Genomic DNA, 27,681 nt, shown 5'->3' on the forward strand with positions numbered 1-27,681 from the left:
CCAACTGCCGGTTGCATTCGAATCGACTTCAGTCTGTATGCCGCGAGGAAACGCTTTCTCGCTTGTGTGTCGCGATTTTAATGCCGCACTATTCCGACTATTCCGACTCGCGTCGCGAATACACCTGCGTGTTTGAAACACTCATCCTGTAATCCCGCCCGCCTTCTGGCACCCCGACGACGACGCGCCCGAAGCGAGGTGCGATTCGCTTCGATTATTCATCGGTCGAGCGACATGTGACGACTTTGTTACTCTCTAGAGTAAGGGCTTCCGAGCGAGAGTACGGGAGAAAAAGCCGACAACAATGGCATAAATGTGTTTTACGATACGTCGAAACACACGTCGATGAGACACACTTGTAAATTTCACCCTTCCCGAACACAAGGTGTTCGCTCAAACGTTTCGCGCGTTTCCGGAGAGACGTCGTTTAAAAAGCCCAGCTGTCTCGCGCTGAATCGCTTTCGAGTTTCGGGCAAATATTCGACGACAGACGCAACGAGTAAAAATGCTCACCTGTGGTACGCAGGAGAATTGCAGGACAGGCAATTGCGTATGCAAAAGAGGACCGTTTACGTCACAGCGCTCCCTTTCGGCGACAGCAGTTGTATATCGCAGCGTACTGTGCCGCCGCCGCCGCCGCCGCCGCCGCCGTCGCGACACCCCGCGATCGCAGTGGCGTACTCGGCGGGGGACAGGCATCAGCGAGGACGATCGTCGTCGGGAAAGGTCGAGCCGGCCTTTCCTTCTTCGCCGTATGTGGAGAATCGATGGCACGCGCGCGCGCGACGATGTGAAGATTACCGATCCGCCGAAGTACTCGAAATAGCGGAGCCCCAGCGTTATCGGCGTGATTGTGTCACGAAGCGGGCATTCCTACGGCGAGACGAGCGCGCTCGAATTCGGTGAAAGGACGCACTCGAGAGTCGTTGAATATGCATTTATGCTCCGCCGGATCACAGATCCCGCGGTCTTGCGCAAGTCTTGGTCCGCCGCTCGGCGGCGGGAAAACCGCCGTGCGAGAGAATTCGGCGCCACGAACATCGCGCGGTTGGAATTAGCGGCGCATCGATACTCGCGTTACACGTCTCGCAGTTCGCGAATCGATCCGCTCTATCGTTCGAATTCGTCGTCTCATCTCGCCTCACTTCACGGCTCTGTCTTTTGTTCGCCTCCGTGGCGGTTGGAGATGTGGTTCCTGTAACTACGCATATTTTTCGATCGTGGGGACTGCGTGCGCGTTGTCCCTGTTTTTCTTTTAACTTCATTCTTTTAACTACGGGGAAATGGCGTATGGACAAAGCTGAATGCAGTCCGGAGGCAGAAAAGAACAGCGGCAACAACAACACAACTTCGCGGAGGCTCTCGGTGGAGGCAAGAGGTTTGCATCGAGATGCAATCCTTCGTCCTTCCACGCGACGATAAGTATGATATATTGTGCCAATTATCACCGGCTATTACGTCTGGACGACGGGAATTGAGCATTTCGCGCGGAATCGCAGCGTCACGGCCATTATCGCGCGATATCTGCGTCACTCGGCGCCGCAGATCGAAGTATCAATCATTTCCCCGGCGACAAGATGGCATCGAGTAAAAAGGAGAACGCGTCATAATTGTCGCGAGGTTTTCCAATCACTTTGCGGTTAAACGTATGTCGAGAGGTGAGTTTAAGAAATTCTCTTTCGACGGAGACGTTATCGTCTCACTCGCGTCTTAACCTTTAGAGGACCGATATAAATCGGCATTCAGTTTTTTTTCTTAAAGATTACATTATAGTTATATTTGTGCATTTATGTCGATGTTATGTGCTCTTAAAGTATATTTGCGTATGTGTTTGTGTGATTTTTACCTTACTTGCAAATAAACATCTACCAACAAGTACACATTTTAACTTAAGCATAGTAATTTGCATCTCGGTACGATTTTATTTATGACAGACCTACTTTCTCTCAAAATTATACAAAATCAGCACAGTGATACTGCATTGTGCGCGTCACACCTTGTTTCGAAGAATTTCACACGAAAGAAACGTTACCGTAAGTAATCCGTGATAACAATACTCTAAAAGTAACAAACAAGTATAAAATATACAGAGAAATAGTTTTTGAAATAAAATAATTTTCATTCTTTTTTTTTCCACGAAAAAAATTGCAAATTTTAAAAGAAAAATGCCGGTCCTCTAAAGGTTAATCCGTGTTTTTCAGTCGACACATGCGACGACCGATTTTACATTTTATGAAACGGTTTTTGCGGCAGGTGCGGATCGGAGCAGGATGGGACGACTTAAGGATTTTGCGCAAGCGAGCAAAAGAAATGAGATCGCGATGTAGACCACGTCCTCGTCCTCGTCCTCGTAAGTGCCGAGGAAAAATACCCCGGAACGGCGGTGTACCTCCTCCTCGGCGCGAAACGATCGAGGTATGTTTCTTCAATCTGATCGATCGATATCACGTGTAATCTACGCGTGACTGCATGTCGCGGTGACGCGCGATCGCCGGTTTCGCTCACGCTCCCGCGATTTCTCTCGGTATTCATGGCGTTAACACGTTCGACGCCGCGATGCACTCCGGATCGCGTCTGCGAGAACCGAGGAACTTACATGCGCCCGACGGGACCAAGTAATATCAGATTCGATTTTTCTTACGCTCTCGTTTGATTCGCATTCCGCAGGTCACTCATGCAATTTTACACGGTATAAAATTAATCGCGTCCCGCGTATTTCATTACACACGGACACAATGTCGTCGACGGTGAACCGTCGGACTCGCGTGAAACTAATCTCCTCTACACGTACGTCGTTGAGATATCCGTCAGAAATATTATGAAAAATTCAACAGATAATTCTAATCCCTCTCGATAGGCGTGAGACAATAGAAAAGATGCATCATGCCGACAAAGTCCTCAACCGACACGTTCTCAACCGAACGTGTTGAGCCTGCAAACGTGCCTCGCAACGGAACGGAATATTGAAAGTACTGAGAGAAATAACAGACACCCGATAAATAATAATAATAATAATGCACTAATATTTATATTCGCGTATTCACAATATAGATACAATCGATACTTGTACAATGTAGTCCTAACTACAATATTAACAAATATTCGTTTACCACGAGATTCTCGGTTGATAGGCAAATGACTTAAGTTTCCGTCGTGTCTCGCAGGCACATGTAATAATTACTTTGAGAAAATGAGCGGGGAAATTGACACTCTCTCACGCATACACACGTACCCACATACCCACACACACACACACACACGCACACACACGCAATTCCTTTCGCTCTCTCACTCGATAAAATCGCTCAATACGTACAAAAGCCGTGCTATAGAATGTACATGTGCGTTCACGGTGGCCGCGCGAGCGAAAAGGCCCGCGGCCTTTCGTCGCCGATAATAATGTACAAAAATACGCGCGCTTATTCGCGCGCGCAACGGAATGACTAAAAGACCCTAATGACGTCCGAAAATCGACCGGCGGCGGCGATACGCAACGACGTTGTGGATACTTCCGCGACTTTTACGCGGCTTCAAGAACCGGCTCGTTACGTCGCCTTTCGCTAGACATTTCGAACGTGCCTGGCATACCGACCCCACCGCGCGGTGCGCGTTTCTTCGTGCTAACTGAGCGACGCGACGTCGCCTCTTTCTCTCTCTTTCTCTCCCCCCCCCCTTTGCCCCTTGCCGTTCATGCAACGCAATTTTCCAAGCGCGACTATTTTATTATTCGTCGTTCCCTTGCAATAACGACGAAGGACGAAACATATGCCGCGTCGCGTTCAACAGGTTTTATTTACACGAGTCTCGCGTATGTGGCGGCGATTTTAAAATATGTATCTACTCAGAGTCCACTCGCGAATAAACATCGCCTGTCACCGGGAACGTTAATTGACGTTCTGTCAACACACTGCGGGGAACCGACGGTGCGTGTAAAGAGCACGAAACATCGGACAATCTTCGGTCGTCACGCGACGACTTGGTGCATCGTCGCGCTCGTTAATTTCGTTTCGTTAATTCTAGTAAGGCTAAACACGTCAATCCTCTTGTGTTTTCGTTCGTTTGCACGAGGGCGCGGACAAATGACGCGTGATCTATCTGTTACCGCATTCGGATTCGATAGTATTCACGTATAGTCGTATATCCATTTTCGGAGACTTCCTCTCTCTCTCTCTCTCTCTCTCTCTCTCTCTCTCTCTCTCGTTCTCTCGTTCTCTCGTTCTCTCGCTCTCTCGCTGCTCTCCCTGAGTTCTTTCACCGCCGCCGTTGAAAGTATCGTGAAACTACTGAAACGTCCACACGTAACTCCCGCTGCCAGGCTCGTTTTTTATCACAAAATGCGCGCGTCGGCGCCGGACACGTCGTTTCCCTTAAAGGTAATTTCAGTCCTTTTGGTCGTTCACGCCAACACATACCGCCACGTCGCGCAGTGGCGAGGTACTTCCGCGTATAAAAAGTGAAAATCAGACGCGCTTGAAAGGATACGTATGGTAATGGGGACGAGAGATAGTGTTTATCACTACCGCTACCGCTGTTACGGTGCGCGTCGGCTCGATGTGCGAGGTCACACTCTTTATAAACGGCAAAGTGTGCCTCGAACATTCTCCGAGATACATTCGGAGAGTGTCCCTATCGAGAATTATGAGCCGCGGCTGACGTAAACAGTTACGCACGCCTCGCGGTTGTCCTGTCGGAACGCCGCGACGGGATCATTACGGTAAATTACCACTACCGTTTTGCATTTCGTAATCTCGAAATAAGCGCATAATTATACGAGCCGCTGCCCCGCTTCCTCTTCGCGTGACGATGCGACGAGGATGCTGCGCCGAAAATGTGCGCACACTTTGCCGCCTTTTAAACACACTTGGTTTCGCATCTCACCGCGTGCTTCCGTGCACGAACAATCATTCGCGCTTTCCCCAAGTAAACAATCCTCTTCGCAAACGTGTCTCTCTCTCTCTCTCTCTCTCTCTCTCTCTCTCTCTCTCTCTCTCTCTCTCTCTCTCTCTCATTCTCGAATGTCGCGACAATTATAATTACGAGTCGCGTGGCGTACGTATATACATACGTATATGCGATTCTCGAGATGGAATATTTACAGCAACGTATATAAATAAATGCAAGTCTATCGTTCGATTCGTAGAGACGGCAGTGAAAAATGCTCTCGAGCGACGGGAGCGCGTGTCGCGTCGCTGTGAATGGCTTTGATAAATCGCCACGACTCGACGTTCGCCTTACATGCATATTTACAAGTGCGGTTCACGTGGCGCGACGAATACTCTCTTTTGTACTCTAGACTCGTGAACGGCGCGCTCCTCCTCGCCGAGCGACCGGCGCGAAAGGTATAGCTTCACTTATAGACAGTCGCGTTAATTAATTGTATATTTGTACAGTGCGATACAATACGTACACTCATATCCGCTCATCCGAATTGAAAATACGTAAAAGGAAGACTCTCTGTTACTTGGTACTCGAACTTAACGTGAAATCGTTAGCGAAAGAACGTCCGATTCGCGACAGCGTCGACGCGGCGCTTCGCACGCTTCCTCCTCCTCCTCGGTCTCCTTCCCTAAATATATTCGACTTATCGTGCCGCATGATGTTCTCCTCCGTTCACTGCCGTTCCAACGATACACGAGGTGCAAGATCATCACAGCAACGAGTTTAGGACGGAAACAGGATACATTCCGGTAGGTTAGGCCGAACTCAAAAGTTCTCTGCAACAACAATGGGTTTTGAGGTGAGGTATGGGCCGCGGCGGCAGGCGCGAGGCAGGCTTGTGTTTCTACGCTCGTTTCTTGCGTGTATGTTTGTGCGCGCGTAAGAGGTCTCTAATCGTCGCGAACACCGGTTAGACAGGAAGCACACGAAATCAATTATAGCATTTGCGTCTTTAAGAACGGACTATTCAGCGGTGAGCAATTATTTGTCATTATCTTGTCGAGAACTGCCGGGGATCGTTATCTATTTTCAGCAAACGAGCACGGTATCACTCATGTGAGGATGGGGACATAACGAGCGAAATCAAAATTACGCGCTCACTACTCGATAGTTACGTGTTGGCCGGTAATGTGAGCAACAATAACGCGCGTACGAATGAAAAAGTACAACATCGAATTGGCAACGAATGCTAGCCGCATTCCGGAAATATTATTTCTATAACATATGTATTTCTATACATGTAAGAGAGACGAAGCGTGCGCGATTCCAACGAGTCTGTTCGCCCGGCGAGCATTCCTCGCGTTTAATACGAAAGGGGTATACTTACGTCGAAAGTTCTCTCCCTAGTAAACCAGATCCGACTAATCCAGTACGCGATCGACTCCTATTTAGTTGCGCTCTCCTTTCCGCTGTAAAATTAAAACAGGATTGAGCTCGTTACTCGATATCGTTCGACGATTGCGGAACTGGCGTGCGCGTGCTGACGGAACGAGATGTTAGAGTATTTCGAAATGGGAATGTCCGCCTTTACACAGGAGAATGTTAGGGAGCTGCATTCGATCTTACATAACTTACTACAAAAACAGAGGCACGCGCCAAATTTGTACTTTATTGGCTTGCTAACGCTGTTTATCCTGAAAGAGCGTGGAATAATGCAAAATGGTAAAACGACACAAAACATTGAATACATCAAGGAAGACAACAGAGACAAGCGAGTAACTTGTATACATTTAATTGCAGATATACATATGTTTAAATACAAAAACAGTCTATAATACATTAAAAAAAAAAAAAAAAAAATACTTTTTATTGCTTTATGTCACATTTAAAACTTGGAATCGAAACGAAGATATAAATTAGCAATCATGATTTGACCATTCTGCATTCCACGGAACATGGATTGTAAAAGAAAAAAGAAAAAAAAAAAATTTGGTATCTTACATAACATCGCAGTATAATGTATATCACTATCAGTAAAAGTTGCCGCAAAATTGTATATTCACCTAAAATTATTATTATTGAAATTTACAGTCTGCATATGATCGAAACGGCTCGATAGAGACATCTCGATTTGACTTTACTCCTCCATCTTACTATTATATTTCACAATGATTTCTGCACAATTATCTTATACTAAGTAGTATACATTTACATGTGTCAAATCCAAAGAACGTTCAAACATTGAAATTTCCGTTAAATATATTCTTGACTGGAACATCCGATGCATTTAAATAAAATATCATATGTGTGAATATGTCGCAAGATCACAGATCAACAGGTGTTGCATCACAGTTTTCAGTCTTAATAGCTGCAGGTATATAACAAATTCAGCACAAGCATTGAGCAACTAAATTTAGGAATCGTTTAGCAGAAATCATTTGCATGACGTACATTCCGCCGATAACGTTGAGAAAACGATAGAAAATTCGAACGACGATTTCTTCTAAAATTTGCGCTCTAACGCGTTTCTTACGGTGCATTTATGCAACAATATGACTAATACGAAAATATATATCTCTCTTTTCCGTTTACTCTCAGCCAATCTCCGAATTTTCAACAACAATTTTATACTTGATCACAATAATTATATTCCGATACTTTTAGGCTTTTGCCAAAACTTCCAGTTCTTTTTCCGCGACTTACGCTTCGACGCTTTAAATTGATTATAATTGCTTCTTTTACTTAGAATGCTCGCATCTAAAAGACATTGCTCCTGTGTACTCAATAACTTCTCGGACGCTTCGTCGAACGAGTCGTTCAGACTTTTCGCAACAATAATAGAATTACTCGACTTCACTCTGTACAGTGACGCTTGACTACAGTCTGACAGCAACGCAACTCCACTCATCTCAATCGACGTATTCGAGTTTAAGGATTTAGGCTTGCCAAATTGTATGTTTGAGTTTTCGTCCTTGAACCACGTCAGGTTCTCGTAGTTCTTCGATCTGAGGAGCTTGATCGGAGTGGAGGCTCGTTTGTTCAACTTGGTAAAAATATTGTCGACCGACTTTGACATTTCTGCGTTTGCGTTGTCATTCATATTTGAATCTGAGCAGTTCACAACCGGAGGCATACTACTGTTCATACTAGACGGACTTTGCGCGCAGCTGTGTGACTTGCGGCGCTTCAGATTCGCCCGCATACGTCTGCGATTCGATATGGCGCGGCGCACTATGCTGTTCCGCTTGTGTATTTTACTGACGACAACGCGTCTCTGTTTGACCGGACTGAGTATACGCGTTTCATTGAGAAGCAAAACGTTCTCGTCGACACACATATTCGGGTCCGTCTTATCGGCGATGCATCTAGACTCGAGATTCGCGAATGTCTTTAGCGAGACGTTTCTCTTCGGCGTCTCGTCATCGTCTACCGGTAGCGTCGTGAAATACGCACGATTACAGTTACTACACTGCCTTCTCTTCTGAAAGTATGTGATTCTAGACATGTGCTTCGTTAGTTTGGGCGTCTTCTTAGCCTCATTTATCAACATTTGCTTATAAAGTTCTTGATTTTCCTCCGGCGTGAAGTAGCTCATAGAATCGCTCGTAGTAGTACGTACTCTCGCAATTCTCTGGAATACGTCGCGTTGTGCTATTCCGCGAGGCGTTACATTAACAGACTTCAATTTAGTGGACTCGTATAAATTACTACCAAGTATATATCGCTGAGTAGCTTGCTCCTTCTTCGCCATTTGCCTCCAGATGTACGTGGCCTTATAGAACTTACCACCAGCTACACGCGTCGGTCGCTTGCGTCGTTGGTCCGGTCGACTGAAGGCGGATCCAGTTTGCAGGGCCTCCATCAGACTATCCATGACACCTTCCTGCGTCTCGTGTGCATTCATGTCGACTAGCGCGCGTTTACGAGCGGCTCGCGCCGCCTTTTCCGCTTCTGCTTTCTCACGCGCTTCCCTTGCCCGTCTCTGCTTCTCCTCGCCCTCCTTTAGCTTCAATATTTCCCTCTGCGATTGCTGCGAGAAAACACAATTGCCGTGTTGAATGAGGCTCCGACAAAGTCACGCTGTATATTATTACATTTCATGTTCATGCGTATTTACCGTGAAATCATCCTTGAATGTTTTAATATCGCCAAAGAATTCTTCGATGATGTACTTCTGCTTGTCAAAGGAGAAGAATTCGGAGATTTCAGTGTACAGACTATCCATATTCTTGAACATATTCTGCAAGACCTCGTAGGATTCTCTAGCTTTCTTCGCGAACGGCTATCAAGAGTGATCTGGTCAAGGAAATATCTCTCTATAATGCGGTCGATTATCGACTACGTCAAAGATTTGCAAAGGATACTTTCATCACGTCTATAAATAAGTCGTCGTCACACTGCGGAACCTTGGCGTTCGCGAGATCTTGCTCGAGATTGCGGATGTTGGCTTCCATCTGACGCAGAGTTCGCTGGACGTTGTCCAAAGACACCCGACTTGCGCGATCCACATGAGCCAGTTCCTCGACGAAACTAAGACACTCCGGGAACTTCATTTCTATCGTATCTACCAAATAGTGCATGAGGGTCTGCTTGTTGTCGACGTCCTTAGTACCAGTCAGCTGGAAATAGATGCGATTCATCACAGACCTGGTCACTGTAGAAGCCCGACGGTAATACCGGCGAATCATCATACCGCGCATACCTTCGTGAGGAAGTTGATCTCGAAGCCGAACGCCTGTCCGTTTCTAGAGCCGGAATTCATGTAATTCCCAAGTAATAAAATCAGCTCGAGGATCCGTGCGAATTTTTTGCTATTCTTCACTTCTTCACACGCCGCTGTAGCCGCCACTATGTCAGGCTTCACATCTTGCACTAGCTCCTCGTATCGCAACATGAAGCTCAAAGATCTCAATCTCGGCATTAGCCTCTTTATAGTAGATATCTGTAATATTGCATTAATATCCATGCATTTCACTACGCCCACTACGATTAACCTGAGAGACATATAGCGAGGAGCGAGTGAAAAGTATATATATATATTACCGCAACACAAAACTGTTCCGCCTCGGTCAAGTTGTCGTATTGATCCTGGTAGAGCTGTAACTTGGTCAACTGATCCGGCGGTGGTAAATATTGAATTAATCCTTGCAATATATTGTCCGAGATGACTGGTCCCTCGCATCTGAGCAAGCACGTTTTCACGTCCGCGTAAGGCATGTGCTTCAGTGTTCCACCGAGGAGTATCGAGATATTTTGCGCCGCTTTGCTGTCCAAAACTTTGAGATCCTTCACTTTCTTCGTTGAAGCTGACCTACGTGAAAGAAGTAATAATTAGCATCTCACGTGTGCACGACATAAAGAATACGAGGACTAAAGAGTCATTATGCTACGAATAAGCAATTACTTATCGACCACATCGTCCATTTTCTTTCCACTTGGTTTCGACGAAAACTTCTGCACGAGACCGTCCAGTATCTCCGGACTGGCCAGTCTGTCTTCTTGCACTTTCATCCAGAATGATTTTTCCGTCAGTTTATGAGGCAAAATCTGAAACAGCATACATCTCGACATAGTAGAAAATGTGCTGTATCTCAAGAAGCAATTAACGTGTCCAATCGAAGATCACGTCTTCAGTCGATAACAATAACTTTATCGAAGTAATCGCACACATACCGCTTTCCAGTTCGCCCTTTTCAGTCGACTGTCCACTTCCCACTTCTTCTTCGGCTTTAGGCCAGGAGGCAAGGCGAGTGTTGGCGGTGGAATTGGCGAGAACGCAGCCCCCATCATCGGTGGCGGTGGTGGACCCATTCCTGGCATAGGCGGTGGCGCAGGTGCGCCAGGCATGGGTGGAGGCGGAGGACCTCTCGATCCAGGCATAGGTGGTGGAGGTGGACACGTGAGCATCGGCGGTGGAAGCGGTACGCCGCCACCGGGAAGAGGAGGAGGTGGTGGAGGCGGTGGTCCACCCATTCCAGGAAGCGGCGGCGGCGGCGGCGGCGGCGGCGGCGGCGGTGGGCCCGCAGTAGTTCTCTGTGTATTTCAAATGTGATGAAACATAATGCATATTAGGGCACGGGAGATGAGCGTACGACTAAAAGATTTCATCTGTACTACGTGCGTCGTATACTTACGGGACCACCGGTCGGCCTCGCTCCTCCGATTCCCTGTTCCAATTCCTTGATTTTATTTTCCGCATGCTGAAGCTTCGCCTCGGCCTCTTGCCTGCTGGCGATGGCTTCCTCCAACTTTTGAGTTATCTCCATCAGCCGTCGCTCTTCCTCGGCTCGTGACTTCTCGACTAGGTTATCGATCAACGGCTGCACGTCAATCTGAAAGCGCTTAGTCGCGCTAAAATCCGGATCACAGCCAGAACGATGTAGCACTATTTGTGATATACATTCCTCGATAAGCTTGTAATAGGCCGGCCTGCAAAGAAAGATCAAAGAAGAGATCGTTAATCAACAAGCAAATAAGAAAGTACTTGTGTTTTTATCGATAAAACCGCATAGTGGTTCAAATTGATGACGCGCGATTGTACGCACTCACCGCACTAGAACGTCATCTCTGATAAATAAAAGGTGTTGGAATATAGATAGGAGATACGGCTCGGCGGAGGTGTCCAGCACTATGTGTTTCAGCACCTCGAAGCAATCGTTCATATCATCCAATTCTAACCGCACGTTGTCAAATCTCTGTACAAATTCCTCGTAGTCTTCCTCCTTGTGATCGTTGAAGATCTTCAAATGTGTCGCCAGGTCCTCCGATTCGTCTTTCTCCAGAGTCTCGAGAATATTGGCCAGACCGACTCGCATCACCTCGTTCCTCAGGTGTAAGCGAAAGTCTAGATCCTCGGCAGACGATATTATCGAGTTGATAAGTTGAAGGCACACTACCTACGGCGGAACATTCCATTTTGTAAAAAAAAACGAACGACATCCCCGCCCCCCTCAGCTGTAGAAATTGCGTCGCGCGCGACCGAGAGGCGGAATATTGAGTAGCGAAACGAAACGTACCCTTAAGTTTTCATTCTTCTTGTTCATCAATCCCTGCACAATCGGTAGGAATCTCTCGCGACCTTTGAACTCGCCGTTCATAGTGATCGCGTCCAAAACCTTCTTGTGACTGTCACTCGAGATGAGACAGACCGCGCCGAGTAACTTGACGGCCTCGGACATTACGGACGGTTTCGTCGGCTCCAACGATCTGGCCACGATGGTGAGAGCCTCGTGATGGGCCAACATCTCCTTGATACCAACGGTATTATTCATAATGGCCTTTAAGCAGCGAATGCATTCGTACTGTATTCGCTCGTATCGGTTGTCGCTAAGGGAACAGGAATGATTTCTCATCAGTAAGGAATAACGCGGCTGTCGTGACGGATTCTCTCTCGTGAGCGGCACGCAGCGTAATGTGCATCATGCAGAAACTCAACATACGCCGTAACAGCTAAGTCACGAGATTACGTGTGTGTCTCGTGTCTCGTAACCGAGCGGCATACACGCGTACGTAGATTAAACGATTAAACTCTCTGCGACAATGTAAGAGAACAGATCGTTACGAAAGTAATATACGTTTACCAGGCCAAGAGTAACTCTAAGTAAAAATGCGCTCTACTGTACTAAGCGGTTAGATACGAACGTAATCGAGATCGAGAGATCGCTAAACAAAAAACGTCGAGAAGCGAGTAGTATTTTAGCGTGGATTACCTATCGTAATATATGAAGGCACTGCAATAGAACAAGATCAACGTTAGATTCAATGCGTAGTACAACGTGTAACTGGAATCTTAAACGCTACGCTTCGGCACTCTCGCAGCTCGCGAAAGGCACCACTTACTTTCGATAACACTCGTTGAGCGTAGCCAAGACCTGCTTGAGTCCCTTCGTGCCGAACTCCTGCACCCAGCTGAGCGGATTGTTGGTGAGCGCAATCCTCAGGGACTCGATGCAGCTGTAGATCTTGTTGACGCTGAGATCGGGCTGCGCCAGATACTGTATGTAGTCGGCCGGTTTGTCGAATTTCGACCGGTTCTCCTGTATGCTGCCCTTGTAATGCAGCACCAGCATCTCCTTCTTCTTCGAGTCCGATTGCTGGCGCAACGGCTCCTTCTTCTCCTCCGTTAGGTTCATATTCGCCTGCGAAGAACACGCAACACGACGGTGATTACATCGGCGTGATCGGCACCGACGACCTCGATCGACCTCGTCAGCTCTCTCGCGCGCACAAGTGCAGTGTAAGTACTTGTGGATCGATCACTGTGCTCACCAGCATTTCCTCGAACTTGTCGTTCACCGTCTCCTCGTCCATCCGCTCGATGATGGAACGCTGCTGCTCGATCTCGTTGATATCGTCGCCGGAATGGGGCCGGGGCATGGTGTTGCTGCCCGAGTTGTTGCGCATCCCGCCCCCGCGGCCGGATTTTTTCGGCCGGCCGAACCATGTGTCCAACTGCAACAATGAATCCTCGTTTCAATTCGTCTCAATTCGTGATAACCGTCGTAGTCTAGACTATAGCTCGTGCTGCGATCGCGCGGGTATACCGCGCGATCTCGATTCGAGACCAAAGAAATTTGTCCCCGAGTAGGGCGGGGGGGAGGGGGGTTTCCTCCGCGCGCGAGAGCAACGCTCTGCGCTAACGCGAGTTTCAAACGGCCGCTGCCGCGATCTAATGCAAATTTCATCGAGCCGAGATCGCTCCGATAAACTACATTCCCCGATAACTGGGGAGTCCCATTGTACGTCGTTTCTCCTCGGGCGCGAGGTAACGCGTGCGCGCCAAGTCGGCGTCTCTCGCTCTCCTCGTCGTGGCGCTCGCGGTCGCCGCCGCACGCCTAGAAGGTGAGTACAGGGTCGAATTTCTTTCTCCCCGCGAGTCCCCGACTCCTGGCCGTGGCAGGAGTAATTATCCTCGGCTACGTTTACCGCAAGGTAGCTGAACGCGCGTACATCCGCGACGAGAGACGCCAAGTCCGAGACGGCGCGCGAAGCCACATCGCGAAGTTTTCGCCACGTCGCCCGTGGGGGAGGGGGGGGCTTGCGCCGTGCTTCAGCAAATCCGCAGGGAGGAGCGCTAACCGAGCTAACTCGGCTAGGCTCGACGGATTACCGTAATAGGCAGACGAACGTGACGCGCGCGCGCGCTCGAAATTAATAATCGTCATTAGCGATTCTCGGATCGTGCGAACGTTGGATAATGGAATTGAGTAACGACGAGCGCGCGCGCGCGCGCGCTCTTAGAAACTCTTTTCGCTACTAAGACGCTGTTGGAAAAGCGCTCTTAGAAGCGCTTTTCCAACAGCGTCTTAGTTGGGTAACGCGCTGCGAACACGTCGCGCGGCTCGTCATGATCGCCGGATGGAGACACCTGCGCGGGCGACTCGCGATTCTTTCGCGTCGAAACTCGAGAGACTTTGTCCTCCCATTCGGAGCAGCCTTCGATGCTGCACGGTCGAATGCTTCGTCGTATCGACTTCGCGGTGACAATGTCAGTTAGACTTCGCGACGTCATCGTGCGAGACTTCGAATTGCCGCTTTCCTGTGCGACTGACCACTGCAAGAACCAGAAACAATCGAGAATGACTGTCCGGCAGATCGAGAAACTTGCCGATTAACGCGATGCCAATTAGCGGCATCTACGGACTTGAGAGCTACCCGCTAATAATCGACACGCCAGGAGTCGACACGCGCGAGGCCGGAGAGGCTCTCTCGCGCACAAAGTGCACTCGAGGCGAGTCGAGATTCGCGAAGCGCTTCTTGCTTTCTCGGCCGGGCGTTAACAGAGTTAGCGGTCTCGATTCGACTCGAGACGCCCGCGAGGAAGAGATTGTAACGTGGGACTCATGCGAGAGGGCTTACCCAGTCCGTGATCATAGCGGGGTGGCTCGTTCGTCGCGATGACACCTCGAAAGGAATCGTTCGACTCGCGTGACTCGCGAATGACTCACGTCACGACGTGGACACGCGGCGCTCGACACTCGGGCCCGCGAGGTCGCGAGTCCAAGCCGTCGAAGAGGGTTCGGAACGCGGACGCACCTTTTATTTTTAGGCAGTGTCACGCGACGAAAAAAGGCGCGCGACACTCAATCGCGCCGCGTCTCCCGCTCTTCCGTCGACTTTTCCGTCGATCGCGCGTCGCGTCGTCGGGACGTCGTCGAGATGGGAAGCGTCATCCGGCTCCACCGGCCGCCGCCGCCGCCGCCGTCGCCGCCGCCGCGTGAAGGAGCTTTTATTGGCGATCACGCGCGCACGTCGTGTCTTTTACTCCTCTCGAAGCCTGACGGAAGCGCAGCCTGACGTTTCCGTCCGTCGACGTCCTCTGAGCGACGGTTCTCTCTCTGTCTCTCTCTCTCTCTCTTGCGGAGACGCGAACTCGCGCGCCGCGGACGCGCGATTCATTCGGTAAATCGCGCACGTTGCAACGAACGCGACTTACCGTCCCGACGGAGGACACGAAGGAACGTTGACGGAGAATGAATACGCGGCAACAAACGCGTACGCCCGCGAGCGATCGACGTCTCGTCCGTCAGACGTGATTAGCGTGGGCGGGTGGCCGTCGAGTCGATAAGCCGTCGATGATCGTCGCGGCGACAGATGGAATCTCCGACGTTGGACAACATTCGGTGAAGCAATCGGCAGGTGCGAAGAGGATGACCGCGCTCTGTCGCGGAGAAATGGAAAGAGAGAAAATAATCAATTCGCGGGCGTTACTGCGGACGCGATAATAAATGACAGCGACGTGCCCTCAACACGAGAGAGAGAGAGAGAGAGAGAGAGAGAGAGAGAGAGAGAGAGAGAGAGAGAGAGAGAGAGAGAGAGAGAGAGAGAGAGAGAGAGAGAGAGCTACCAAGCGCGACCACACGGTTTGTAACATCTTGTGAAAATTATTCAGACTTGTACAACGGCGCATTTTACATTCTTAATGAAGCAACTTGAGCAAGACTAAAGAAATGGATAAATGCCTTCGCGACACGTTTAGTTTTGCGAGAACGTCATTTCCAATGGAAATAGACCGCGTTAATCGTCGGCGATTACAGAGTCAAATGTCCGATATGGTATCACTGATAATCCGGCTTTCCGGCTGATGTATCTCTCGTGATTAATAAAGGAATGTCTCGAGATAATTAAGCGAGATAATAAGTGTCCGCGATAAACACCATTTCGTCCGTTATCATCGCAATCTTCTCACCGGCGAAGCGTTCTCTTCACGACGAAGACTTTCCCGCTCTCAGCGCGAATGACGCAATCGGCAGACTCTCGCGCGAACTGTCAAAGGAGCGTTTAACTCGCTTCACGAACGGGAAGCTCGCGGTGAGCGAGAACTACACCCGATGAAGAACCGCGGCCGACTGGACTGGCCGGTGATTTCGTCGAATATGCCGCGCCAGTCCATGGCGCCTCGAATGCACGCGATATCCATCCCCTTCCTTCGTTGCGCGATCCGGTGAACCGGTGAACATTGCGCGTAAATTATACACCAGATTGAGTTAATTATTGCATCTTTGTCCGCGACGTGTCCGACACGATCCTCGACGACCGAAGAATTCGAGCGACGCGCGGCATTCCCTTCTAGAAGGGAAAATACGAACGAGGCGCGATCCCCCCCTCCGCTTTCCTCAATTAGCTCGATTAACGCATTAGAGAAAGAGAGAGAGAGAGAGAGAGAGAGAGAGGAAGAGAGAGAGAGAGAAGGAAAGTTATACCAGGTTACATAAAATAAATCGACTTGATTTTTTCCTAACAAATCTTCATTATTGCCGCGTTCTCATAAGCGGAATTTTGCAAAAGAGCAGAATCTTGCATTCCACTCGCTCGCGATAGTGTAGTAATTAAACTAAAAAATAAATTAAAATTAGAAAAATTAAATAATCGAAATAAAAAAATGGAAAATAAAAATAAAAAAATAAAAATAAAAAATAAATAGTATTATGTATTATATAAATTAAAATAATAATAGAAAATAGTAATTAAACGATCATCTCTTACTGCAACTTGTCATGATTTTTTTATCGCTATTATTAGCATTTATCTAAATTTTTTGCGTGCGACGATTACGTGCGTGTTTAGCGAGGTGCTCTTAAGAGCCGCTTCCTAGACGGCTTTTTTCACGGATTTCGCGCACAAGCGTTGCGCGGCAAAAGACGGAAATTATCTCTGATATAAACACAGTGGCGGCCGTAGCGGCACATTCGCGGTTGAATCCGCACGCGACGCGAAATTACCGCAATTGTAGAAAGTTTGTCGGCTAATCTGGACGACGAGCTTCTTTGATCCCTCGCGAAAGATTACTGTCACAGCTCGTGCGATCTCGTATTTTGTACCGTTCGTTTCTATACGACCCGAGACTGTCTCTCCCGACAGTTCCACGGATTGTTCCTCGTTTTTTCTTTCCGCGCCGCTCGTTTCGCGGTCGATTTCTCGCGGCGAAAATGTCATACTAATGTCATTTCCTCGCACACCTTTCCAACATCGTTCAATATCGTCTCGACGATATCGGGGGTCAAATACAATTCGGGATACTGCAGAGCGTTAATTTACCAAGCCGAGAGACTGCAGGAGAGACACGCGGGAAACCCGCGGCGGGCTCTCCTCGCGAATTCTCGACTCGATCACGCGAGATTGCAGCGAGAGGAAAGAGGAAGAGAAATCGGACTCGATCCAAATTCGCCGTAGGGATGCCGATTTTTTTTTCAAACAGATTTAAAGATCGATTCGAATCACGAAGAAAAAAATCGGTTTGTAAAGAATCGATTTCAGAAAATCGATTTGAATTGGTATGCATGTAAAGTGAACCACTCATTAAGGTATACTATCTGTCAAATTTCTACACTCTAAAGTAGACCTCGTTTAATTCATATAAAGTTTAATATGAATTACAGAAGTTAAACAGATGGTACTGTTTTGGTTGTGTTGTGTATGGCCACAACAAGATAGAGAAAGGTCTTTAAATCTTTATGCTGAGGATTTAATTAATTTGATTAAACATCAATCAAGGGTTTTTAAACGTTATTAAATAAGAAATTACGTTTACTATATGCATACTATATGCATATGGTGATTGGTTCGCGCGTTCCGTTCCGCTGAAAATTTTCGCCCATGGGGACATCGGCCTAAAGGCAACGTAATATGTATCGTGTAGTAGCGCCATCAAGTGAGTTCAAATATTACAACTAAAAAGAATTAAAAAAAAAAAAAAAAAAAAGAAAAACTATTATTAGTAAAAACTGACAAAATCGTGTTAAAGATTTTCAGAATTTACAGATCGATCCTTGAATCGATTCAGTGCCAGAAAATCGATTTGAAATCGATCTTTTAGGCTCCGATTAAATCGATTTAAAATCGGCATCCCTAGTTCGCCGGTAACGCGCGGAATTTCGGTGGCCTTTCGCGATTTCGTAATAAATCGATCGATGCCTCGTTACCTCGGCGTTACTTGCTCGCGCGTAAAGGTGCGTCCGCGTATATACATACATATACATATATATTACTCGCGCGCGCGCGCAGTCGGTACAGTTAGGCCGTAACATAAGATTAACATAACGGCATCCTGGTGGAATTAAAGAAACCAAAAGGAGAGAAGATCGCGTCGGACGTCCCGGCGAGCTCTTACGGTGTTCCTTCGTATCGTGCGACACGACGGAACCTCCCTCCCTCCCTCACTCTTCCTCCACGCTGATCGCTTATCAGGCTCACGAGCTCACCGGGCCTGAAATTTGTAAGAGAGGTGTGCCAATTCCAAAGGTTCCCCTGGTCCCCCTTGCGAACACGCGTCCGATGCCGGCCAGTGCGAGAGCCGCGTGTGAATCGAGCTCGATTCCGAGAGGACTAGGACCAGGATCACACACAGGAGGAGGTGTCCTCTGCATCGTCCTGTGACGTGTGATCTCCGTGTCGGCGATGTGCGCAAACGTTGCATGAGATCGGCATCCCCGATCGTCCTCAAGCATCACGCCAGCAGCGAGAAAATTCGCTAGAAAATATCCGCGGACTCGCCGACTTCAAACTCCAGTAATTTCCAATCACGATCGACGCTAGACGAATTTTTCACACGCCGTCCTAATTTCCCGCTAATTCTTGTCAACGGAATTTTCGCGACAAAGTGCACCGCACATACCGCGAGCTCAAGTCGAGCGAGGAACTTTCTCCCTTACTTACTGCTCTACCTTGCGTGCCCCCCCCCACCCCTGTGACACGTTACAATCTCAAATAGTGATTTATTCTTACTGTTGAAGTCAATCCCAATAAACAGCAACCCTCCTCCTCTCCCCGGCCCTCGAAAGCGAACGAGTTTTCGGCTCCTTTATCTCACTTTCATCCTCTTCCCGATCAAAGGAGATACATTTATTTTAGGGTCGTCGTCTTACGACGTCAGCGCTACGCAGGATGATCTATTTTAATTCTTCCGCTTCGCCTGCCCCGAAACTATCCTGCTGTACCAGGTAGCACGAAAACATCCTAGAATGAAAAGAGGCTCGGCCAGAGCTCGGCGGAGGAGCGATTATTTTCTTCTCTCTCACATCTCGGACATTTGCTTTCAGACTATCCCACAGCATCCGCCGCCCGCCACCGGCTGGCTTCTTCTCGCTCTCCGCCACGTCGACTGTGCATTCAATCCCGACCGAAAGGATAGACCAGTCGTCGTGAATCATGCGGATCCTTACGTATCTCGGAATGCGCCCGGTCGGCCTCCGTCACGGCTCCGAATAGACCAAGGTTTCGACAACTTCGATAAAAACACTCACGACATTTGTCAGCCATCATCATGTGTGTTGTCATGTGGGAGAGGCGAAGCGAGAAATATTTTGACGTCGCCAGCTTCTTGCTGGCGATAACAACATAGCCATCGATACCACGACGACGTAAAATAAACAGGCAATATGTCGAAGAGACATTAATGGCGCGCGCGCGCTGCGAAAGGCAGTTTCGCTCTCTACGAGCGTGTTTGTTCATTATTGATTTAATTTAATCAACGGATTTTCTCATCCGACCAAGGGTCGGTCGGCCCTTGCATCGCATTCGAGGGCTTCTGATTTCTCCCTCGGCGGTTTCGAGGCGATACAGCCAGCGATTTCGTCTCGTGCCATCTCTGCGAGCCCTCCAATGTGTACTTCGATGCGCTGAACGCGCTCTGGAGAGAGTATTTCGGTGGTCGCGAGGTTATTCTCGACGTTGACATACGGCACACGCCTTCGTCGTGGTGATCGCGTCGATTGATAATACGCATTTTCTCGAACCCCCCATGACCCGTCGCGACCATACTCGGCGCAAACTTGACACGAATTCGACGAGAAAGGGGAAGAGAGAGAGAGACAGAGGGGGACTCGAGACGAGCGATGTGTCCTCAGACATGCCGTCTTTAGCGCGCGTGGCATGCGTATATATATGGACGTTGGCGCTCGATAAGAAAGCATACACGCGCTGCCTTTTCCGATCCTTGCGCATTATCCTTGGCATTAAGGACCGTCGGTAGGGAACGGTCCAGATCGACGAGGCCCAGATGATTAAACGCGAGATCTAAAGATCCGGTTTCGCGCGTTAGCGTCGCGTATCGTGTCGCGTATTGTCACGCGGCGAATGAAGCGTGCATTACGGTACAACTGGCGTGAGAAAGAAAGGCGACGCGGCGGACACCGTCGTGTCTCGCGGACGCTATTTCGGGCGTCGAACCGTGCGTCGTCGCGGTGACGTTCGACAGCGCCAGCGTTCCGCCGTCGCATTCGACGAAGTCTCTCGCGGAGTTGCCGCGGATTCGCGTATTCGCGCTCTGCGCCGCGTATTTCGGCGTGCCGTCGCCTTACGTAACGCTCTACATACGCGGGACACAAACGACCACCTGTTCTACCACGCCGCCGCCGCCGCCGTTGAACGATCAGGGCGCAGCACGTTGGCGCGAACAGCGGGAGTGCGAGAAGCTTGCTCCGCGAGGCGAGGAGAAAAAAAATAATAACAATAAAATACATAAAAATAGTAAAAAAATAATAAAATATATAAAAAAAGGAGACAAACAGCCGCGACAAAAGGTGAACATCACACGGTTTGTCCCGTCGCGATTATATATCTCGCATTGCATAACGCATACCCTGATCCGTCCTTCCTTCCTCGCGTCGTTTCATCCAGACTTCCCGAGCGTGACACGCCAACGAAGGACCGCAGCCCTTTCCGCGAGAGTCTTCCGCGGGAGATGGGAACTAACCGGTGGTTTTAATTATTCCCGATTAACCGGAAGAAAAAAACGCACACGCGCGGCTACGGATGATATCATTTGAGCGAGCAGTCGGGCGATGACGCCAGCGGCCTGACCGACCTTCTACCGCGGGAGAGAGGAAGAGAGACACCGAAACGGTGTCACGCGAAATTCCATTAGGTATACACGCGGAGGCCGAATGCGCGCGAGTCCTCTCTTTCTCCCTTTTCTTTTTTTATTTTCCGCGGTTTCGACCTACGCGCGCGCGCTCGTCCGTCGCCAGACGAAGACGATGTCCGCGGCGCGGCCTGAGAGGTGGTGCGTCTTTGTCCTTGCGCGAGACGCGCAAGTCGATTTAGCACCTCCGCATCCTCGAGACGTTAGGAAACGTCCTCAGCTCGTTAGAAACGCCCGATATCTCTTGAAATTTCGCCGCTTCTCTGGTGTGTGACGCGTCACAGGCCGGCGCGACGTTGCGAGACTTGCGTGAGGGATTGGATGTCTCTCGGTGGTTTTATTCGCACGCGATACCCCCCGCGCCCGCTCGAACGAGGCCTCTCCTGTGTCACGCGAATTGCAATTCGAAAAATTCACGACCACGAGAAGGTGGGATCTCCCGGGCGTGTTGAGCCTCCCGTGCGGCGGCGGCGGCGATGCAGCGTTACTCTCGAATATCACGCGGATATATTGGACGTGCATTCGCATTTAAGCCTTTGTTGCACGTCTTTTTCCAACTGAATATAATTTTGTTACTCGGGGGTTTCTTTAGGGTAGGGTGAATACAAATCCAGGGTGAAAAATACGAATGAAAAATGGCGGACCCAATATGGCGCACGAATTTTCAAAATTAGCCGAATTCCCTGGAAATTTGTTATCTATCGGGTTTCCGAGGGGTTGCTAATTACAAATTCGTTATCGAACATTAGAAATGCCAGAGAGCTATGGCGGATGTATACAGCAAGGTTCGGTTGACACCGGTCGAGTTGCCCGCTTCTCAAGCGCAGTGTCAGCTTGTCTCATTTCTATAATTATGTTGGCCGTATGTGAGATCCGTCGTTTTGAATTTTGTATTTTTCACGCCGAATTTGTATTCAGCGACCCCAAGAACTCTCAGGATAATGATTCCGAAGTGTACGTTTACTTGCTTACTTGAAATTTCATGTAAACGAATTTATTCTCTAAAAACGACAGTTTTTAGTTCAGTATATGCTTATCAGCAAACAAATTACTTGTTTCAAGTGACTCTAAAAGTTGACGTATTAGAGGAACATTTTAATGATCCAACAATGCCAAATATGCTAAAGAAATGTGTGAAAATTTTAAATTATTGGAAAAACAGGCTCGGAGATGATAAGTGGCACTCTGTTGACGTTAACTCCGACCTTTCTTCAACGCGCGCTTACGCGATTATACGTTTGAGAACTCGGGAACGCAGCTTCGATTCTCGAGGATCGCTACCGACAGATGCACGATTTTTATCACACGCATCGTACACGTCACGCACCGACTATCTCGCGTCAAACCTCGCTCGCTATTCACCGTACGCTAAATGCTACATAATCGCGCGTATCGACAAGTGCGCGCGCGAGCGCAATCGCCCGGTTCCCGCACGCACAGCAGGCGCGCGCGCGTCCGATTCGTTCCTTCGCAGAGAGGAGAAAAAGGAAAAAGCGTGCGATTGAAATTACGAGGAGAATGTCGTAAAATCGTCAGACTCACGATCGCAGCGATAAAACTGAAGAATTTGCACTGCGCGGTGGACTTTGCACGCGCGCGGTGCGATGCGGAGCTCGAATTTGTGCTGCACCTAAGGTCAGTAACTGCGTATGCGTGCGTGCGTGCGTGCGTGCGTGCGTGCGTGCGTGCGTGCGTGCGTGCGTATGAATACGTGTGAATTCGTACGCGTTATCGAGTATCTACATGCGCTCGTATCGTTCTTTATCAGGCCGACTGTGTGCCGTACTCGTCGCAGTGATTCCCAAGTTCCATCTTTTTTTTTCTATTTTCTATTTTCACAGCGTCTCATGCGTCTCGTGAAACACGTAAATACGTCGCGATCAGACACGCATGCCTTCAGCATTGACATAATTTCTTTTTCTGCGATTCGACGCGACTCCTCGCCTCGGTCGCGCGGGTCGCGCTAAAAATAAGAGCGAAAGTGACGTGGTGAGTGTCGCAAAGGTGACGATATCGAAATTTAAAGAAGAGCCGTACGTTATATATCGCGGAAGAAACCGCGAGGCGGACACGGGCGATATTCAGCGCGAAACTTACGCGCGAAAGACGCGCGTGCGGAAATAAGAGAACCGCGCCGGCTACGGCGGAACGGAAAAATATCGTTTTACGTGAATGTTGAAACGGTGGCACTTTAAATGCTTGCGGTGTGTGTGCTTGCGCGCGACGTCGCCGGCACAAATACCACTGCGACAAACTGCGACAGATACGATAACACAGGAGGAAATCCGACGTTATGCCCACGTATTATACCCACCGCGTATCGTTATCGAATTCCTACTCGTTACATGTTTTATCTCTCACCGCGGGAGTGATGCGCACACTGTTATTTTCGCACTGAGAGTCTCTCGACACAGTGACGTTTCTTTACGCTAGAAAACGTTAACGAGGAAGAAATGTATGAGCTTTCTGAGTCACAAGACAATCACGAAATAATCGGGCTCCTGCAGTCGCACACTTCCGGCGACTTTGCAATTTTTTAGCAATACCTGTCCGGAGGGCCGAAGGGTCGATCCCTACCTTGCTGCCAGCATCGCTCATACGATACCAAGTCTGTCTCCTCTTGACAGCCGACATTTTTCACACTTTTCTGAATCACTCTTTCAAAATTTATTTCACAGTTACGTCATCCATGCGCATATTTTATTTCACGGATTTACTCGAGCAGCGACGCCATATCGCGGAATCAGCGTGCAGGTGACGTTCTCATTAATCGACGGTGCGATATGCGCGATAATGCACGCGAACTCGGAGAAGAGTGAAAACCCGTGAAGTCCGACCACGCCTCGGCGTTACTGGCAATGCGACTGTCGCACTGCCGAGCGAACGGTAAACAACTAATGCCGATTATCATCGCAAAACATATCAAGATAAGAGATAAGCAGCACACAGAGGTGTTCACATCAAGTTGAAATATATCGCTACGGCTGAAAACACTTAGAATTCGTTATTTGATATCTTGCCTTCCAAACTGGAAACAACAACAGACATTCCAGACTTGATTGATGACACTGCTACCATATGCAACTCTAAAGCGATTTAATTACTGCATCACAATGGCAGAGTGAGCTGTCTAATTTTTGGAATGGCTCTTGCTTCTGATCAGAGATCTCCAGAGAACTCTCAGTTCAACGCCTTGGACCACTATACAAACTTGCCATTGACTCAACTCTTGTCACACATTAAGATTTAACGACTCTACTTACAAAGCCAGCAGGCTTCTCCCTTCTGTTCGCCATGATCCTGTTCTCTAGATTTGTTATCTCCTCCGATGCATTTCTTTAATCTGTGAAAAGAACATAAAACAATTATTCACATATCAACAAGTTTTCTCAATAAATTAAGTTGAGTCTAGATCTAGTAAAAAAAAAACTCTGTATGGGGACACTGGCCTATATTCAGAACATGTAATTATGTTAGTGCGTTATTAACTAATCAGAAGGCATAATACGTGGCTTTTCATTAGTTAATAGCGCACTGACATAGTTACAAGCGTGTTCTGAATATGGGCCACTATGTTTAACGGGTGAAATATCAGTTTTTAAAAATGCTACATTTAGATGTAACAAGTGGTTTTGCTCCTTTTATCAAAGATTTATACAAGTATACGTTATACTCAAGAGCATCATGTTACAAACACACTGATTGAATCATAATATCACGTAAATCATTAGCATTCATCTAGTGGAATATAAGGATATTTGACACATATGATTTAATATTAACCTATTCTGTTTACATAGTTCACATCACGTCGACGACTACATAGAGAGATCTAGCCTTCCATTTTGCAACAATTTGATACTTTAATGCCACTTTTGCTCATATACGTGTTCAAGCGAGCAATTGAAATCACAGCAAGGCACGTTCGAGTTACATCTGAGAGCGAAAGGTTAGTTTGGAAATAGAGTCAAATTCTACATAATGAGAGTACCGACGAATGCCAATGTTGACAAGTGGCATCGGGCAGGAAAAAAATCGGCCTTGGACATGAGCGCGATCGAGAATCTCCAGGCCGAATCTGACGGCGATGCGACGTTTGTTAAATAAATCAATGCTCGCTCGGGCGAGCCGACACTCGCGCGACGAGCCGACGCCGATGGAGTCGACCGTCGCTCGCAATCGAGTCGATTTTTCTCGCCCGATGATCGCCAGAAGAAGGCTCTTCGAGTCTCGCGTTACCTGATTTTGTCGAGGCCTCTCTCGCTCGAATTCGCACACTTTTACGTGAGACAGACACTTCGCCGATATTCCTGCGTCGTTGTGCCACGGCGAAACGGCGAGGTCAGCGGCGCGGTTCGCGCGCGCTCGCGAATTAACGATGAAAACGATTGGACGACACGCGCGGATTCCTCGCACGAATTCCACCGACCTTTCTAAAGCGGCTGAAAAATGTCCGTTACATTCGCGCTCGTACTTGTTGCAACAATTCCGAATTGCGCGACGGACGCAGCGCGCGTGCGAGCGGAGCGACGCCAAGCAGCAGCAGCAGCAACGAACAGCGTCGCCAACGGACGAGAGCGAAAATCACGGCCCCCGATAAAGGCAGTCGCGCACAAATCACCGCAACGAGTCCAGTTTCACGAAATATAGATAAAACAGATGAGACAGACGTGGAGATGTCTCTCTCTAGCTTCGAATAACGTGGGATAGAAAATAAGAATAACGATAAGTTTTCCACCGAGGTAAATGAAAAGCAGAGAGAAACCTGAGAGCGGCGGCCAACACGGTATTTTCTGCGACAACGACTTTTCGCACTGGGAAAGGACGCCATCTGCATCCATTTGGAGATGGGAACTACAATGCTACATCCATTCTCATCTCATTCAGATCTCAGTGGTAAAATCTGTATGTGGTGGAAGTCCGTGCTACATCCACCTTCAGACGGTTTACGTCCGCGCTGCAATCACAGTTGCCATCAATCTCTATGCCAGACTATGTCCGGAGGTCTAAAAAGAGCAGGGGCGGAGGGGGGCGGGCGGAGCAGGAAAAATAAAAGTACGTATTAAATATTAAATCCTCGAATACATGTTGTCGTATCAAAGTCTCCTGTATATAATAAACGATTGGACACATTTAATTGCATTTGTTTAGCTTCTTTTATTTTCGAAATAAAAGAAGCCAAACAAATGCAATTAAATATTATTTATCATCATTGAATATTAGATGAAAAGTAGAAGAGTTCTTGCGGACAGCGGATAATCTAATATCAAATAAGAACGAGACAAAATTCGCATGGGATGAAATTTCACTCTTTAACGCTATCATGACCTTTAATTATTCTCCGAAAACGGCGTTACAACAACTTTGACACTCTGTACAATTAGTTGCTAATACATTTTCTAATCGTGCACATTCCTCTTCAATTAACATCAAGCTAACAAATGTCCGATGCTTCGACAGAGTAATTTTCTTTATTTTCAGTAATCAATAAATAGAGTGCATCAACGTCGCGTACAGTTGAAAGGCCTCCTCGCATTCCCTTCGTCGTTTCGAAACCTTCGAGAAAAGAAGAGACGCCCAAAGGCAAGTCTCTCTTGCTTCAACCGCCGCCGCTGCCGAGGCCCGCAACATTTACATCGCACCGATTATGTTGATCGCGTCGCGAGCGACGACACTTTTTACCCTTCGTATTATAATACTCGCACATTTCGTGTATTCGACCTCATTCCATCAACAGCAGCCGTGCGCGACGCGCTCGTCACTTCCGTCTCGTGTAATTGAAAGAAATATATCTCGTCGGTCCTCGAGATACTCAATCGGTATCGCGTCGGCATCGCGTTGATTAACCACACGGTCGAATCGCGAGTACCGACATTAGAAGCGTGAGCAAATGAAATCCGAAGGATTCCAGCAGTCGGGAAGCAGGACGCCGGCAGCGATACGTCACGTTTCCAGGTATGTGGAATCATTTATTATGCGGAAGGTCTCCGATAACGAGAGCGTACGTTTCACGAATTTTCCGGGAATAAGAAGTCGGAATTTCGCGCTCGGCATTCATAATCTGTCATCATCCGACTAGTAATCATGACTTTATGAATCTGCAATTACTCTCGTCAATCTCTCTCTGTCTGTCTAATTATTTATCGCGTTGTTGTATATAAGAGATATTGATCCAGACAGAGACGGATAACGGTCCATGAACGCGGATCTCTAATTCATTATGTTCTCAATCAAACATTTTGAATAATTCTCAACTGTGTGAGTATACCGGTCTTGTGTAGAATATTCAACGTCATACCGCTTCTTAGACTGCTTTTTTGTTTTCGGTCAGCGCTTCTTTCAAGTCTGTTTACTCTCGTTACGGGATCCAAATTTAAATGTCCATTCGTAAAAGAGTATTTTCGAGAGAGCACACAACCGTTGTCTCCGCTTCTTGTTGTCAT

General features: G+C 48.1%; 1 protein-coding gene across 10 annotated transcripts; it reads right to left on the bottom strand.

Annotated features, from left to right (window-relative positions):
• Positions 1–3,008: 3,008 nt before the first annotated feature.
• dia (diaphanous related formin 1) lies at positions 3,009–26,236 on the bottom strand. Of its 10 annotated transcripts, XM_025304884.1 has the most exons (16): positions 23,816–24,469; positions 13,147–13,329; positions 12,718–13,016; positions 12,588–12,608; positions 11,895–12,204; positions 11,428–11,774; positions 11,013–11,307; positions 10,552–10,911; positions 10,283–10,425; positions 9,922–10,189; positions 9,581–9,820; positions 9,243–9,497; positions 8,996–9,160; positions 8,665–8,908; positions 6,266–6,347; positions 3,009–5,714 (listed from the first exon to the last, which is right to left on the bottom strand). In XM_025304884.1, exons 1-16 carry the CDS (start codon positions 23,870–23,872, stop codon positions 5,693–5,695), a joined length of 3,291 nt encoding a protein of 1,096 aa, XP_025160669.1. In that variant the 5' UTR covers positions 23,873–24,469; the 3' UTR covers positions 3,009–5,692. The 10 variants fall into 10 exon arrangements, with proteins under 10 accessions (XP_025160669.1, XP_025160662.1, XP_025160663.1 ...); XM_025304877.1 differs by lacking the exons at positions 3,009–5,714; positions 6,266–6,347; positions 23,816–24,469 and adding exons at positions 24,502–24,581; positions 25,478–26,236 and having other exon boundaries at positions 6,747–8,908; XM_025304878.1 differs by lacking the exons at positions 3,009–5,714; positions 6,266–6,347; positions 23,816–24,469 and adding exons at positions 24,502–24,581; positions 25,022–25,192 and having other exon boundaries at positions 6,747–8,908.
• Positions 26,237–27,681: the final 1,445 nt, after the last annotated feature.

This window comes from Harpegnathos saltator, unplaced genomic scaffold (assembly GCF_003227715.2).
Source record: "Harpegnathos saltator strain DR-91 unplaced genomic scaffold, Hsal_v8.6 scaffold657, whole genome shotgun sequence".
In the NCBI taxonomy this organism is placed as follows: Eukaryota; Metazoa; Arthropoda; class Insecta; order Hymenoptera; family Formicidae; genus Harpegnathos; species Harpegnathos saltator.